The following is a 17,258-nucleotide window of genomic DNA, read 5'->3' on the forward strand; positions in this document are numbered from 1 at the left end:
GATTTAAACTTACGTAAAGTGAATAAAATAGATCCAATAACATTTTTTTTATGTGTCGAATAGTGATTTGTTAACTTGTAAGCTATTTAGATTAAAATTATAAGCTTGGCCAAAATAATATTCGTTCCTTGTCTAACCTAAATGTTCTTCAAACAGTTTATAATTTTATTGTTGTTTGCGCTGATTTAAGCAAAGTCAGACAAAAATACTGTTTTGGAAAATATGAAATTTAGTACGATGATCATGCACCTGCTTAATTTAGAAGAAACTGCGTGTTCTGGTAGAATAAATTATAAATTAGCTTGTCAATATGGGAAGATTTATAATATAATATAACTTTTGCATTTTAGAACATTAACTTTAAACTCGTTATCCTTCTTAAGGTGGATTATAATTTTTAAACGAACATATTTATTCGTTTTATTAAAAAGAGATAGTGAGTGGCAAAATCTAAATTGTGTGTATCTATTTACGTACATTCTGGCCACAAAATACTTATCATCTGTTTTACAACTTAATATGAATTCATTTAATTCTGATAATGTACTTGAAGGCTAAAATTGTATGGATAGTGATATCCGAACAAACGGTTGCTTTCTCATTATTGTTTAATTTGGTGGTATGCCTGTACAAAATAGTTAACCGAAGAGGGAATTTCAAAATGGAAAGTCAGGGCGTTTGCATTGTTTACAAACCTCAAGCCATCTTGTTTACCTTTGTAGTGTAAAGATTAGAATGAAATGTAATGTCCTACTTAGTTTGCTTCTACCAAATATGTTTTTTTTTATTTAGCTAACATTTCCATATTAGCAATCAGAGTCTAAAAACAATATCACCATCAATCTATATGTAAAATGCAGTTCATGTTTAAGACAATTTATTGGTTGTCTAAGAAGATTAAAAGATACTTTTTCCGTAAAAATTCTGTTTTTAGAGGTGCTTGCCATAACACATCAGAATTGAATGAATGGATAACTTTTTTGTCTAAATAAATGAGCTTGTAAATATTTTCGTGAAAGGTAATTAAACTACACCAACAGTAATTATAAACTTAGTTGAACTGTGTTCATCCTATCTGGAGATAATTTTGGTTAATAAATTTACTATAACTTTATCGGAATATCATTTGATACAAAAAAATCCTGGATGATAAAGTAAATAAGTGCTATGATTTTTTTTCTTTTTCTAACAAGATAGTATGAATGCTGAGCAGGTTAAATTTACAGCATATACCAAATTGGAGAGTATAGCTGAATATATGTCTGTAAATTTATAATTGACATGTGTAATAGAGATATTCCTTTCACTCTTGTCCAATTAGATGGAAACTTAGACGGAAATCAAATAACATCGTCATAGCAAAGACGACTAAACAAGTTACCTTGACAACTCGCACTCTACTTGGTATGTAAATGTCTGTGACATTGGGGGGATGACTTTGGCTGTCATCCTATTTGCTGCTGAGTTAGACATGTAGCCTATTTCAAATTGAATAAAGATGGCGTAGAAAAAAGGCTATACAGTGGCTACGTGGTATGTAAATTGGAATTTCTTTCGTTTAGGGAGATTTACTAAATTATGATGATGAACTATTATTATTAAATTAAATATTTAGGCATACAGAATTTTCGAATGTACCGATTCATTTATTGAGAATATAGGATAATTATTTTTAGTACAGCAGTACATCAGCTCTCATGTAAAATCCCTATTAAACATTTAAATTGAGACTTGAAGGGGACAACACCCCCCCCCCCCCCATCGACCACAGACCCCCAGACATCGTGGGTTACAAAATTAGTATTAAATCTTAATAGATCTTAACGTTTAAAGTGTACTTTGTATTTGCAGAGGCCTATAAGAACATCTAGTAGTATGCAGCACTGTACACTTACGATTGGCAGGTATATATAACATTTACGATCGTAAAAGCAAACTACACCCTCTAGTCATGTTACGAGTTAAACCTTCACGTTACACTATCAAAACTGTTATAGCAGTAACACATAGTGTACCTTAAGAGACTGCATGCATCAATTTATGCAATACCAACACTAAAATAGTAGTTTACGCAACGATTGTGTAAAGATAGTGTTAACGTCACGAGTAGAACATTAAAGGTACGTTACTTGGAGAGTGACTTAAAAACGTCTACGAGTGATGTTAACACTACGCGAGTATTAATTAATGGCATATTAGCGGCGATGTAATAATAATTAAAATACCTACAAGTTTATATAAATTGCCTCAGATATAACACTGAAAAACCTTTACTTAATTCACAGTAATGGATTCATATTTTTAATAGCATTTGTTTAGAAAGATACGAAAATAAGTTTTTGTAATCTTTGTACATGACTTCTCGGTCCGAAAAACTATAAAAGCAAACAAAACTTTTACAAAAGAAATATAATACCAGTATAACAACCAGTGCATGTATGAGTGGCACGTGTTGTTGCAGTAAAGATGGCCACCAGTACATGTATGAGTGGCACGTGTTGTTGCAGTAGAGATGGCCACCAGTACGTCTATGAGGGGCACGTGTTGTTGCGGTAGAGATGGCCACCAGTACGTGTATGAGTGGCACGTGTTGTTGCAGTAGAGATGGCCACCAGTACGTGTATGAGTGGCACGTGTTGTTGCAGTAGAGATGGCCACCAGTACATGTATGAGTGGCACGTGTTGTTGCAGTAGAGATGGTTACCAGTACATGTATGAGTGGTACGTGTTGTTGCAGTAGAGATGGCCACCAGTACATGTATGAGTGGCACGTGTTGTTGAAGTAGAGATGGCCACCAGTACATGTATGAGTGGCACGTGTTGTTGCAGTAGAGATAAGACCGTGACCTGACAAGAACTGCGTGAGGTAATAGTCAACCTCACCGTGCCGCCGTTCTACCCACGGTTGGACCTGCCTGATGAGTCTGGCAGTCCAACGTCCTCGAGTCTCCCTTTCCCAGCTTTCTTGCCACATCTGAAAAGTGCGGGAGCGCTCTTCTGTTCTTGCAGCGTCCTTTCCGATGTAGCCTTGTCTCTGGTAGATTGCCTTCCTCTCCGCTGCCAAGAGTTTGACTGGGATAACTCCAGCGATCACCAAAACGGCCGGTTCGGACACCGTACGGTACGCGGAAGCGACCCTGAGTGCCGCCTGACGCTGCACTCGTGCGAGCCTCAACCTATACGCCTCCTTGTTAAGCGCGTCTGCCCACACCTCAGAGCCGTAGAGAAGCACGGACTGGACTGCAGACATCAGTAGTCTTCTACGGCTGGACCGGGGACCACCGACATTGGCCATAAGCCTACTAAGAGCAGCGACACTCCTAGCAGCCTTGTCCGCCGTACGGACGTGTTGTTGCAGTAGAGATGGCCACCAGTACGTCTATGAGGGGCACGTGTTGTTGCAGTAGAGATGGCCACCAGCACATGTATGAGTGGCACGTGTTGTTGCAGTAGAGATGGCCACCAGTATGTGTATGATTGGCACGTGTTGTTGCAGTAGATATGGCCACCAGTACGTGTATGAGTGGCACGTGTTGTTGCAGTAGAGATGGCCACCAGTACATGTATGAGTGGCACGTGTTGTTGCAGTAGAGATGGCCACCAGTACATGTATGAGTGGTACGTGTTGTTGCAGTAGAGATGGCCACCAGTACATGTATGAGTGGCACGTGTTGTTGAAGTAGAGATGGCCACCAGTACATGTATGAGTGGCACGTGTTGTTGCAGTAGAGATGCCACCAGTTCATGTATGAGTGGCACGTGTTGTTGCAGTAGAGATGGCCACCAGTACGTGTATGAGCGGCACGTGTTGTTGCAATAGAAATGGCCACCAGTACGTGTATGAGTGGCACGTGTTGTTGCAGTAGAGATGGCCACCAGTACGTGTATGAGTGGCACGTGTTGTTGCAGTAGAGATGGCCACCATTATATGTATGAGTGGCACGTGTTGTTGCAGTAGAGATGGCCACCATTATATGTATGAGTGGCACGTGTTGTTGCAGTAGAGATGGCCACCTATACGTGTATGAGTGGCACGTGTTGTTGCAGTAGAGATTGCCACCAGTACGCGTATGAGTGGCACGTGTTGTTGCAGTAGAGATGGCCACCAGTACGTGTATGAGTGGCACGTGTTGTTGCAGTAGAGATGGCCACCAGTACGTGTATGAGTGGCACGTGTTGTTGCAGTAGAGATGGCCACCAGTGCATGTATGAGTGGCACGTGTTTTTGCAGTAGAGATGGCCACCAGCCCGTGTAATGCGGGTACGCCCTGCCGCCGCCTCTCTCAGACAATCGATCACTTCCGCTTGTCAGTGTACCAAGGGACGAGAACAAACGGCCTCGGCAAACGTTGTATCTACTGCATGCTTGTTGAAAGAACCCTTATTTTTATGTGCTGCAAATGGTTATTTCGTGTTAGTTATTCGGTCTATCTTTCCTTTAGGGATTTATGCCACACCTAAAATCTAAGTCTTTGTCTTTCTTAACCCAACATTGTAACTATTCGAATGTTTGTACATATTAATTAGTTTGTTCTGTCCCTTGAAAGATATTGTTACTGTTTTTGTACTTAGTATTAAAAGTTGATTTAGAGATACTGCATCTTAAATGCGTGTTACGTACTTTTTAGGAGTGTATTTTCCACTTGTTTGCATATTGGAGACAAAATAAAATATGTTTTAAATTACGTTAATACCTATTACAAAAAACGGTATCCTCTGCAAACCTTTCAAGTATTTAACAAGTTCATTTACATGCTGCGTAAATGCTTCACAAATGACAAACAACGTTATAAATCAATTCGTTTACGACAAGAATATACAAATTGTTCTTACTGGTCATCGTAGACGAACCCGTGGCCGAGGGTGTTGATGTAGACGACGAATGAGAGGAAGCAGACAGCCAGGCCGTCCAGGTCCCAGCGGCCGAGGCCCATCATGCCTCTGAAACAACAAAATAATTGTTAGTTACAGGCTTGTAAGCATTGATTGTGTTAGATACAATTTTTTAAAGTTAGTAATGTCTTGTGATTCCAAAGCGATGATATGTGCAAACATGGCGTTGATGTTCATAGGACTCTACCACCTGATGTTGATTTTGATAGAGAACGTGATTCTGAAATAAACAACATATTTTTTTATCAGCTTTGACCGTTTTTAATCGTTAAATACAGTGGGATTTAAAGTTACTGGACAATAGAACGATCCTTTTCCTGGACGTTTTGGTAGAAAAGTAATCATACACAGCTCTTAAAAATAGTAAATTATTATTATTAAAATACTGACCAATTTTGAGACCGTTTGTGGGATATAGAATTTATCTAATCCGTCCAACAAATAACTGTTCAACTGTTTGGTGAATATTATAAAATTAATTATTTTTCTACCCTTAAAATTGCCAATTAGGGATGGACAATAGAAAACAAACCGATACCTGTTTAAAATGTACTGCACTTAAAATAAATTGAGTAAAATGTGTAAAGGATAATATACTGTAAGCCGTTAGTTCAAAAATCATAGGCTACAAAATTCTATCACTAAGAGCAGCAGTGAAAACTGAATTCCCATAATACCGAAATGAATCAAAAACACAAATAACCAAATGGCACAGTCGCATTAAATGCGCACGACACAATATTCACTTGAATAAATATTTCCAACCTGATTTATTTATAATACACATTGAATGCATTAGTTTCAAATCGTGTTGATGTAAAATAGCGCTGCAGCAATCGTTTTAGTTGCGCATGCAGCGTAGAATAATCCAATTAATTGCATGCAGCCCGACTCGAAAAGTGACACTTGTCAATTAAATTAAATTTTTCCAATAATCCATTTGGTGCAAATTGAATTGCGCTGCAGAATTATTTGCTGGCTGGATGTAATTTTATCAAATATATTCCATCCCGCTCCACAACGTTAATTGGGTTTAGTCGTATAGTCTTGTTATTTGACATTTTCATCTTTGTATTTATTTATCTGGTATTAACGTAATGAAATATATACCGTACATATATACTTTGAGAGGGACAAATAAAGCATAGTGAAAGCCTTGAACTAAAAGACGGTTTTATACCTTCGATCATTGTTTACTTAACGAAATCAGAAGTTCCAACTAGAATATACTAGAATAATATGTCAATCATAATTACTTCTATTCAAATTGATATGTTTATTTTCTGAACTTTGGTTCTACAAAACTAAATCAAGTAATTACTATACATTTATGTAAAATGAATAGTATACTTTATCTACTTAAATACACTTATAAAGTAATAAATTTAGCTTGGTACGATACGTGAAATGTGGATTTAATTATTACAGTACAGTACTTCTGAAATCAAAATGTAGTCGTTTCGTATTAGGTCCTAAACATAAAATGAAATTTTTTTCAATAGTAAAAACTTAGTTTTTTATTAAAAATTACTATAAATTTATCGATTGTATATAGAAACTATACATATCATTTTATTTAGACTACAACAAAATTGCCATTTCGGAGCACTATACTCATATTTTTTCACCATACTTTCTACTGTATACTAACTTTTTCTTTAAAACCAATAACAAAACACATTCTACACAAATTATTATGATTATCTATAATAACACTAACAATATAACCGTGACTCAATAACAGTTAAAACTCACGTTCTGGACGACATTTGGATGTGTTGAAGTCATGAAATTTATAAAAGTTATTATTGTCACTGCACTAAATAAGTTAGGTATCAAAATACTAGAAAAATACGTAAAAAATTTACTTTTGGAGGGAAGCCCGCGTAAGGACCCGCATCGCAGGGCCCTCGTCACTGAACGTGGAACGGTTCATCAGGATCAATATCGGCGCGCGCACCTGCACACACACACACACACACACACACACACACACGCACGCACACAAACCACCACTTGTTGACCACGATGAGTCAACATCTGTTGCACGCTTGACTTTTTGCCCGCAACTCTTTCTGTTTATCTTAATCCGACCCTTTCTGCTCTTTGAACTTTGGTGTGAATTGACTTTTTCGTGTTATTAAAAGTGTCTGTATATGGTGTTTTTCCGTTTTTCGTTCTATGGGTATGTCTGTATCTCATAAGGTGCGTCCAAGGGTTGATCGTATGAATCTTTGTGGAAAAACTTAGAAGTATGACTAAGAGCTTTCCATGTAAAAACTTGAATTTAAAAACTATAAAATTTGTCAACATTTTCTCGATTACATTTTTAGTTAGTTGTTACTAACTAAAAGTTAAAAAATTTCAAATTTGGCACGGTTTTAGTTGTAATTTGATAGAGGAATATAGAATAATATAGAAATAATTATCCCGTTTGTTTACTTAAAATATATATTATATTTAGGGGTTCTCAAAGTATGTTTTATGAATAATTACAGCAAAAGCATATAAAAAAGTTGGCTCCACAGGTTGGTCCTCAAACTATGATTACTTTGAAGCCTCTTAGGAATATCATAAGGCTTTTCTGGTTCACAAATTGTAAAGATCCATGTTATCTGCAAAAAATTTGATCTACGTTGAGTTAAAATTTATTTTCCGAGTAAGATTTTAGAGTAAATAATTCTATTCTGTATAAGATATCATGTATCCAATATTTCATAGTACAGCTATGTGTTAGTGACACTCAATTCTTTCCCTTTGTCGACCCTTCCTGATGGATATGTGGCTTAATAGTTTATATGGATGTGGACATTAAGATTTAGCTTTCTAAAGGGGATAGTTTGTTTAATCTTTAGAGACAAAATAACTAACCAGGACAGTACGTTTATGGATTTTTATAATTAAAATTAGCCCTAGTGGTAAACAGCTTAGAAGATAATCATAATTACGTTTTAAACGCCAATTGTTGGAAGTTTATTAAACTATACCCAAAAATTTAAAAAATGCATACATTTGTATTGTATTTGAAATTAATTTAAGTCATAAATCCCCATAGTTAAAATAAGAATAAATCGCAAATGAGTACAGTGTTAATGCATTTGTATATATGTATATATTAATGTGAAATTGAATCAGATGTTCATTATTTACACATTAAAAGGTATTAGTATAGTATTAGTATTAACTTAGTATTTGAACTATCATTGATGATGAAACTCAATCAAAATTAAATAAAAATAAGAGTATTTAATATATTGCTCGCTCTTTAACCAAGAAAAACTTTAATTTTAATAAGAGAGTCAATTTCTTATTTAAGTTTAGACAAAGCAAAATAAAAACAAAGAACTAGACGAGGTTTACGTGAATATTTGAATATTATCTATAGATTATTAGGACAATAGTTTTAATCTGTCGTAAAAAAACCGACGTTTATAATTTATCTGTAAACAATCATTATTTTGATAAGGGCTTTAACATTTAAAATAAACGCAATATATCAAAAAACCTTTTGTGAGTATTTCCCTGAACAAATATTATTTTGGCAAGATCTTCAATCTATCATTGCAATACTGCCAAAACGCAAAAAGCCCGAAAAAATTATAGCAAATATTATTCTTCTCGATGACAAGCTAACGACGTCATTTTGTTACAACTATTATGTGGCAGAAGCGTCAATCCAACCCACCAGGGAACCAAAACTAAAGTACAACATAAATTAAGTGAAATTCTCGTTCTAGAGGGAAAGCAGAACAAATGATTTCCCTTTGAACATACACTATTTGAAGAGAGCCTTAGGGCCTAATCGTTATAAAAACGGAAAGAAAATCATTTACCGTTGAAAAAAAAAATAAATTAAACAAGAGCTTCTGTGTATATAAAACTGCTTAAAAAACAAAAGGAGTTTACGAATATAGTTTTGTAAAACGGGATGATGCAATACGATTGATTTACCCAAGAACAAACATTATGTTGTACTGCACTTTAGTTTTGGTTCCATGGTTAATTGAATTGACGCTTCTATCAACATAATCATTGCAAAAAAATGATGATATTATTAGCTTGTCATCGAGAAGAATAATATTTGCTATAATTTTTTCAGGGTTTTTATGGTTTGGCAGAATCGCAATGAGAGATTGAAGATCTTGCCAAAATAATATTTGTTTAGGTAAATACTCGCATAAGCTTTTCCTTAACAATACTCTATATTGTTCTAGAAGTATTGTTTTATTTCAAATGTTAAAGCTCTTATTAAAATAACAAACAATTTTACATTTATTCGAACGAGTTCGCAAACCGGCATAATCGGACCATGGGATCACGGGTTTATGGGGTTTTTATGGGGTAAAAATGGGTTTTTCTCATTTTGACCCTAAAAACTTAAAATTTCTAAATTTCTTTCTAGACCATTTTGAAGATTATAAGATCTAAACCTTTAATTATAGATTATAGTGTTTTGTGATTTGTTATTAATTGCATGTTGTATCATGACTTGACTGCTATACAGTGCATATTTTTTGACTACTACCCACGGTAGTGTATTCCAACTTAGGTTGGACGTTTGTGTATTGTTAGTTGTAATGTGTTAGTTAAGTTTTTTCACCTGAAGACGGGATCAGATTCCAGATCCCGAAACGTTGTGTATTGTTTTTTACATTCGTGATGGAAAATGTCCGCAATAAACCTTTGAACAACATTAACTCACCATCACCAACAATGAACTTCAAACAAAGGACATTTTGAAGAGCTTAAAAAAACAAATAATTTAGTATATTGAAGTGTTTTTGAATGTTCATTGACAACGGAGAAAATTAAAAAAATTGTAAATTTAAAATTACCATGTTATTCTTATGGAGAATAAATAAACAGTTCTAGTTTGCTTGTTTATGGATATATTTTAATCAAATTTGGCAATTTGGTTTATTTCATACTGAGCTATCAATATTTCAATTGAAAAAACACATTTTAACATCTTCCCCGTAGCAGCAAACCTAACTACTCACTAATATTAATGTTATTTAAATAGGAAATAAATCTGAAAATTTATAGGGAATATTTTAGTAGAAATAAAGCCGGGTAAATGGAAATTCGCTTAGTATGCAGGTTTGCTGCGACGGGGGTATTTTATCAGAGCTTCAATCAATTGTTACCCATGGAATACAATTACTTTTAAAAGACTTTCAATCCATCGTTGATAAAACCCAAAGAGTAAAATAAACAAAGCGAAATTAAGAGTATCGTTGTGAAGGACAAGCTCTTGCTAATTGTCCCACGGAGCTCCCCCAGCCTCATTGAACGGGGATTAATTAACATGGAATGTAATCAGCTTTGTTACTCGGGCATTAATCATTACTTTAATTATTTTAGAGTGCCTTCGATTGGCTGATGGGAAGACCCACTCGAACCATCAATTATCAGACTCTTTTTCGTCATTTTTTGTAAAATTAATCTCCAATCTTTTGTTTAGTTTTTCCTCCACTTTATTGGATTTAATTTTATATAAGTTTTTCCCTCTTGAGAATTTTATTTGAATACATACTTAAGTATAAAACATCGACTATATATGGCTATATTATATTTATGTCACACCTTTAGCCGGGAACTTACTACACACTACTTCAAGCTAGTCCTACAGGGTCGTGGCATTAGGCCTATCACATAGATAAAATCCATTGGTGATAGGTGAGATTAGAACCCGGGACTTTGGGCACCGAGTTCTACCAATAGATCAGCTCGCTCCCCTTGTAATTATATTTTAGATAGTCATATTTAATTTGTGTAATAACAGTATGGATTAACTCAGCTGAGGATAATTTACAAGTACATGCCTAGCAAAACTCGATACTTTTGTATAGATAGCTTTGTGTTATTTCATTTTGCATTGGTTAGTTTAAAATAATTAAAATTATTTCAAACACATAGAACGATTTATTTGTAAACTATTTCGTGTTATAAAGTATCACGAGTAAAAGGTAAAAAATGTATGTTAACATTAAAAATTATTCATTGGAATCAACACACTCGGGTACTCTAAGTCAATGCAATATTCTTTTAAGATATCATATATTCATATATGTCTCTAACAAAATCATAATGGAGATTAGTTGTAGACTTTTAAATTAATAATAAACTAGTAGTCGCATTCTAACCAACAAGTGTCCAATTTAAATAGTTTTAAAATAATCTAACCCTAGTAATTTTTTACCACGTATATTTTATAGTATGCTAATTTATTATTCTATAAACATTTTACACAACAAAAATCAATTAACTATCTACGACTAACAATAAAAGTTACAATAGACAATACTGATCACCCCTCTTTTCTTTCTATCAGATCTACAGCTTTTAATTAAATCTCCGACCTTTCAACTCCCTCAGTTCGATTCGACGAATGCCACGTGGGCCTTCAACCATAAATTAAAACGACTCGCGAGGGTGAAGCTGCCATTTGATTCCTAGGGGTGTCGTGGGGTGGGAACAATGATCGGATTTTTGAAAGAGCTCTGAATTGCGCCGTAACCAGACAGCAAATTGCAAATGATGAAACAGCTGAAGGGCTCGTCGCTTTATCGTTGTTTGGTTTTGGATTTGATTCTGCATCCTGCACAAACTGAGTAACCGACTTGATTATATTTCGTTTCGTTTTAAAGTCTAGAACTGTTTATAATATTTTGGTAAATGATTGTATAGTAGTGTGAAAACTTGTATAGAATCAAAAACAAATTGTATTTGTTAATTTACCCTAACACTTACTGCATAATTTATAAATGATATAGTAAATTAGAGAGTTATCTGATCCATATGTAACGATTTATTATAATTAGTCATCCTTGATGAATGTAGTGAATTCGTGAATATCAAAAATGTATAAATTTATATATTTCATACTTGGGTTTGTGACCTTCACATAATTAAAAAATAAATATTAAATTCAAATGTTCAAATTAGCCTTAATTACAGATTAGAATATTAAACAGGGGCCTAATTTTAGAGTGTTTTCTAAGTAATGTTTTATCATCTGAAATAAAATTGATTTGATTCGATTCGAAATAACATTACCATATTAAATAAAAACCAATAACTGATTCACCTTAACAATCAGCGGCACGTTATTTAAAATGTATCTGTGGTTTTTGATAAACATATTTTTGTTGCAGCCTTATGTTATGTTGGCAATTTTTTATACACAATGAGGTCCCGAAAAAAAACAAGTAAAACAGAAAATCAATACCAACTGTTCAACATTGTGTAATACAGTACAGTAGAACCTTGATAACAAGACCCTCATGGGGATTGTAAAATAAGACTTGTTATCAAGGTTAACTTCTTATCGAGGTTTGTAATAACATGTGATCAGGAGTAAAATAATTTTAAGGTGATTTGAAAATGACACGGGTTGTTGAAGGGTGACTTGTTATCGAGGGACTTCTTATCAAGGTTCCACTGTAGCTTTATCGGATGAATATGAAATAAATTGTTCTATAATTCCAAGTCGAATTTACGAGCATTAAATAACAGCACGGTATAATTATCATGTAATATCCTACATTACATTATGAGCCATCAGCTAATGTGGCTGAATATGTCAAATAGCCTCAGGGTAGGAGAGAGACTGAGTTATGCAGATGCAACAGTCCATTACAGCTCTGCAGGTGCAATAGTGTTAATAGTGCCACCCTGTAATGAACGTATTACAACATTGTTGTCATAGCAACCTCTACAGATCACCTCCCCCTACCGCTGGACACAGATGATATGTTACGTAAATAGCTAAAGCAATTGCAATATATGAGTGTAGTATTTACGTTACTTTATATTGATAATGATACCTAGGATATTGTTAGTTATAGCAAAGATTACACATACCACAAAAATGTTACGTAGGATCTTTGGTAATAGGTAATATTGTAAGAGTGACATACGACAACGTAAATATATTTTTGTATTGGTTTATTTTACAATTTCATAGCCACGTAGGCTGATAAAATAACAGTTGCTTGTTTCTATTAGCAAATTAAATTGAAAAAAGTTAAGAAGTAGGTTTGGAGGGTTATCTTTAAACGAAAACTATTTTAGTTATTCATCATAGTTTATTCAAATTTAACCTGCATTTGAAGAAAATCTAGTTCATCACACGGGATAAGTGTCTTTTCAATTCTCGCCCATTTTCCGACCTTGGCTTTTGTCTCGATCGTAAAAATTTAGCTCGGTTCGAAAAGAGACATTTTAGGCCCTAGTAATGAAATATACTTTTCATGACTTGGAATTATAAAAAAAATTTAGTGAACCCAAAATGGGGAAATGCGTATTTACCCAAATATATATACTAATATTATCTTAAGAAAAAAAAGGTTATATAGCTCATTAGAAACCTCATTTTAAATAAAGAGCCCAATATAAAATGGCATTTAAAAAAATATTCCCTCAATTTCTACAATATTTATATTCACTTTGTTGTTGTGTTAAGGAACTAGATGGCTTGTTATAACAATTGAACTATGTGAGGATAACTATGCAATTGTGTTAACATCAACCGAGTTTACCGAACACGGCAGCTCACTTTTAGCATCCTCAACTGATAAGTCAGAGATTTCTGTTTGGAGACAGGTTATTTTAAACATATACTATCAAATAACTGCTGCTACTTGACTTCATAAAGGCACTTTTTCGCCAAACAAATAAAACCATGGACAACTAAAATAAAAAAAATGTTATTTTTTACCAATTATTTTCACAGCCACCCTTTCGAGTTTGCAATTAAATTATTTAAATCCCTCAATTAAAATTTCTACTTTCAAACCCTTTGCGATTTCCAAATCAATTTCTCACTCTGACTCGCTAGAATGAGTCTAAATGTGGTGAATTGACAAACGTCAGAACGTGCTTATCGCATTCGTGAAAGGATAATCTCACCTGCAACTCGTGGGTTCTAACAAATAACAGCTCTCAATTAATCCCAAAATCCCTCCAGCACAGCCCTCATGTCACGTAAGCCCACATGTCACCCCCTCACTATAACTCCCCTTGGCTCCTGACTTACCTTCCATTATTACATTCTACCCTTCACGCCCTGCACCCTCGTCATGCTATCAATTATTTCGAGTCGGTTATGAAACAAATTACTGATGCTGCTATTTGCTCTGATCCCCTTTGGACAAATGATTTTTCTGAGCATTTGAATGTGGGTTGTTTTCAGAGGTATTTTCGATTAATTTTAGTGGGGAGTTCTTTGAAGTAAAAAGTTCTCCATAATCCAAATACTTGTATTTATTTAAAACTAGCTGTTACCCACGGGCTTCACCCCGTTTGACTTCATAAGTATTAATAAAACTATTGATTGGTTAAGTTAACCTGAAATAAACAAAATACAGTAAAAGAAACTGATTTTAATAAGGTAATAGCCTAAATTGAAAGAATTACAAACAAATAAGTACAGCTGAGGTATTTTAACATTAGGTATATGGAAAGTTCCCTTTAAAAAGGAATTACGACCTTAAAGGGCAATTTATGAAATAATGGATAATTTTGCGCAAGGTTTCTCGTCATGACGAACATTTTAAGTATATGGTTTTTGGGGGTGTGACTTGTAGTTTTCTCAAAAGTTCATGGGTACTTTTGGCTTTATATATAGATAGGAAGTTCAGCTTAGGAAGAAATACTAGGCAGGTAACGTAGTCAAATGTTATTGGTGATTTGTAAGACTATAATCCATAGTAGCATCTCTAGAGTCCTCAGCTAAAGTCAATAAAACAGTGATGGTACCGTATATTTGATACCATTCGACGGATTTTATAAGTGTTATAGCTGATAGTATCAAAGGTGAACAATAGGTGACAAATAGGTGCAATTTTTTTTTTTTGCAATAGCCTTCGTAACCAATAGAATACTTGCCTGACAACAGTAATGACGGAAGTCTTTGAATATAGACTAAAATGGCAATCATAAGAAAGTATTTTTGACACTACGCATTCATGATTCTTTTGTCCCTTGAGATTTTAGAAAAAGTCTTTACGAGCGGCCCAACCGATGAATACTACATCCTCATCACAAGACGATTTCAATCATACCATACTGAAAATTATTCGAGAGTAAAAGAGTTACCTGATGGATGACCCAACATTGAGAATATGTGGAATGAGCCTTCCACGTCCACAGACACAATGGGAATAAGGTCAACCGTGTTTGAGGATCAATGGGGAGGAAAATTCGATTATTGAAGATTGAAATGGGGAATGACACATGGTCTATCATGAAACTGGGGTGGTGAGATTTAAATTATCAGATACAACGTATGTAGTGTCCATTTGTACTAATTCCTGGAGCGAATTGCCCATTCTTAATGATTGAGTGATGTTGAGTTTCCAGAGATTTTAAACTTTTTTCTCAAACGGTCAATTGATCTCATATTATGAAGGACAGTGTGCTGCATGAATACTAGGACAGACACGGTATGGATCATAAACATAAACAAATTAGTTATGTTACTGGCCCAAAAGTAAACATTATCCAACATTGCTTAAATGGTACTGTCTAAACAATTTGGTAATGTTATTGGTATAGGATTCGGGCCAGTTACGTTTTTTTATGTTTATGATCCATTCCACTTTTGGTTCTAATATTCGTGGTATGATCTATTAACAACTTACTTCAAATTACCTGTAAACCATGCTATTGCTTCATGTCTTTAAAATAAAAATACTTCACGGCACTTAGAAGACTATAGTACCATATCACTTTAAAGTCCAAGAAAGAATCTAAGTTTTGCTCAAGGATTAATTTTTGTAAATTTATCTACTAATCATTACAATTATTGTTCCTTAATTATACGTAGTTTGTTGAGACGTTGAGCCTACCAGTGGTATACCACCACCAGGGCGAAGCTCCCCAGTTTAGCAAGTTTGCCAGTATATCCTGGTTATCGCACGGCTCAAGCAAGGGCTGCTAATAGGAGGGGTGCCCTGATCAATACTTTGTACCCTCTATTTCCCCCAAACAGACGGATTACGAAGAAAGAGGGGACATTTTATTTGGCCAAGTTTCGCGGTCTCAGTTTCTCAGATGAGTAAACATAAAACGTTTAAATATTCTTATATTTGTCCGAACCAGAGAGCACAGAATAGAAATCACAGAATAGACTGGTCCGAAAAGCTTCCCGTTAAGATTGCATACATCTAATATAATAACTGAAAAGCTAAGCCCCGATATAATTATTTTAACTAAAAATGCAAAAATATTTGTAATGCTAATGATGTTTTCACTTATTAAAAATTGGTTCAGTATAACACATGTTGCACTAGTAATGCAGTAGTGGTGTCTATGTAAATCTAATAGAAAATGAATTATTCTTATACGGTCTAGCTAGTTAAATAGTTTAAACTAATAAATATATATTTTGGCATGCAAGCACAGCATTGATTCTGAAGCATCAACTGAAAATGGAACAAATTTCGAAAATATTTTTTTAAGCATGAGCTGTGTAATACAGTGACCAGTACATTTCGCATGTATAGTTAGATTGTAAAATATATGGAATCAAGATTATTATCTTTACAATTACATAAATACAAATACAAATATGGATTACGTTAAAACTAAAGATTTATATTTTTACCTGCAATAAAAATGTAATAAATTCAGTCAAAATCATCTGTAATAGTATAAGAACTTTGGGAGAGTACATTTTTTTTACAAATTATTTAACTTACTTTTTTAACAATATTCCTACACTACTTAGCAAATATTATGTAAATAACTGCCGAGTGATAACCTTCCCAAATAATCATTCCGTATTAGCCACTCTTAATTAATTCTCTAAGATTCAAATGCCTCCTCGCCAAACCGCAGTTAATCTACATAAGCCTTATCTAAAGTCAGTACCCAGGTGGTGAACACTGATCACTAATTAGACAAGAGTTAGCAGCTTAAGTCAGCTGTGTCGAAGACGATGTAGGGAGGTTGTAGTCGCGATTGGGGGATTTAGGAAATACCGGAGTCGGGGGCTTTGGAACTAATGAGGCAGAAGGACTTCTCCTTAGCGGAGGGAAACAAATCCTTTGGGAAATCTTGTGTGAATTCGTCTATTCTTTTATATTATTTACTGTCTATTGAACAGCATAAAATCCATAAAGGATATTTAATAATTTAGAAATGTTTTGTATATTTTAGATAGGTTATACATATTTTGCAGGAAAGAATATTTAAAAAAATGTATATCAAATACAAATGCATTAAATAGGATTGCAGTATTATTATTTCCTTGTTAAATACTTAACACTTTAAAAATAGAGCCCTTAAAAAATATATTTGAAGTCTTAATGTTAAGCTCAAATAAGTAAATTTAACAACTGTTAATACTTAAGGTAACC

At 34.2% G+C, this 17,258-nt stretch overlaps 1 protein-coding gene across 2 annotated transcripts in view; it reads right to left on the bottom strand.

Moving 5' to 3' along the window:
* LOC128987264 (protein O-mannosyl-transferase TMTC2-like) overlaps positions 1 to 17,258 on the bottom strand; it is a 50,438-nt gene that overhangs the window by 14,227 nt on the left and 18,953 nt on the right. Inside the window, exons 1-2 of one of the 2 annotated variants that reach the window (XM_054408021.1) lie at positions 6,649 to 6,759; positions 4,834 to 4,941 (exon numbers count right to left, since the gene is read on the bottom strand). In XM_054408021.1, coding sequence (XP_054263996.1) covers positions 4,834 to 4,941; positions 6,649 to 6,662 — 122 coding nt within the window. In that variant the 5' untranslated portion in view covers positions 6,663 to 6,759. Of the gene's footprint in view, positions 1 to 4,833; positions 4,942 to 6,648; positions 6,760 to 17,258 lie in introns of those variants that run through there. The other variant, XM_054408022.1, reaches the window with a different exon arrangement.

This window comes from Macrosteles quadrilineatus, unplaced genomic scaffold (genome assembly GCF_028750875.1).
Source record: "Macrosteles quadrilineatus isolate MER2022 unplaced genomic scaffold, UCM_ALF_1.0 Scaffold_2__2_contigs__length_208266976, whole genome shotgun sequence".
NCBI classification, from domain to species: Eukaryota; Metazoa; Arthropoda; class Insecta; order Hemiptera; family Cicadellidae; genus Macrosteles; species Macrosteles quadrilineatus.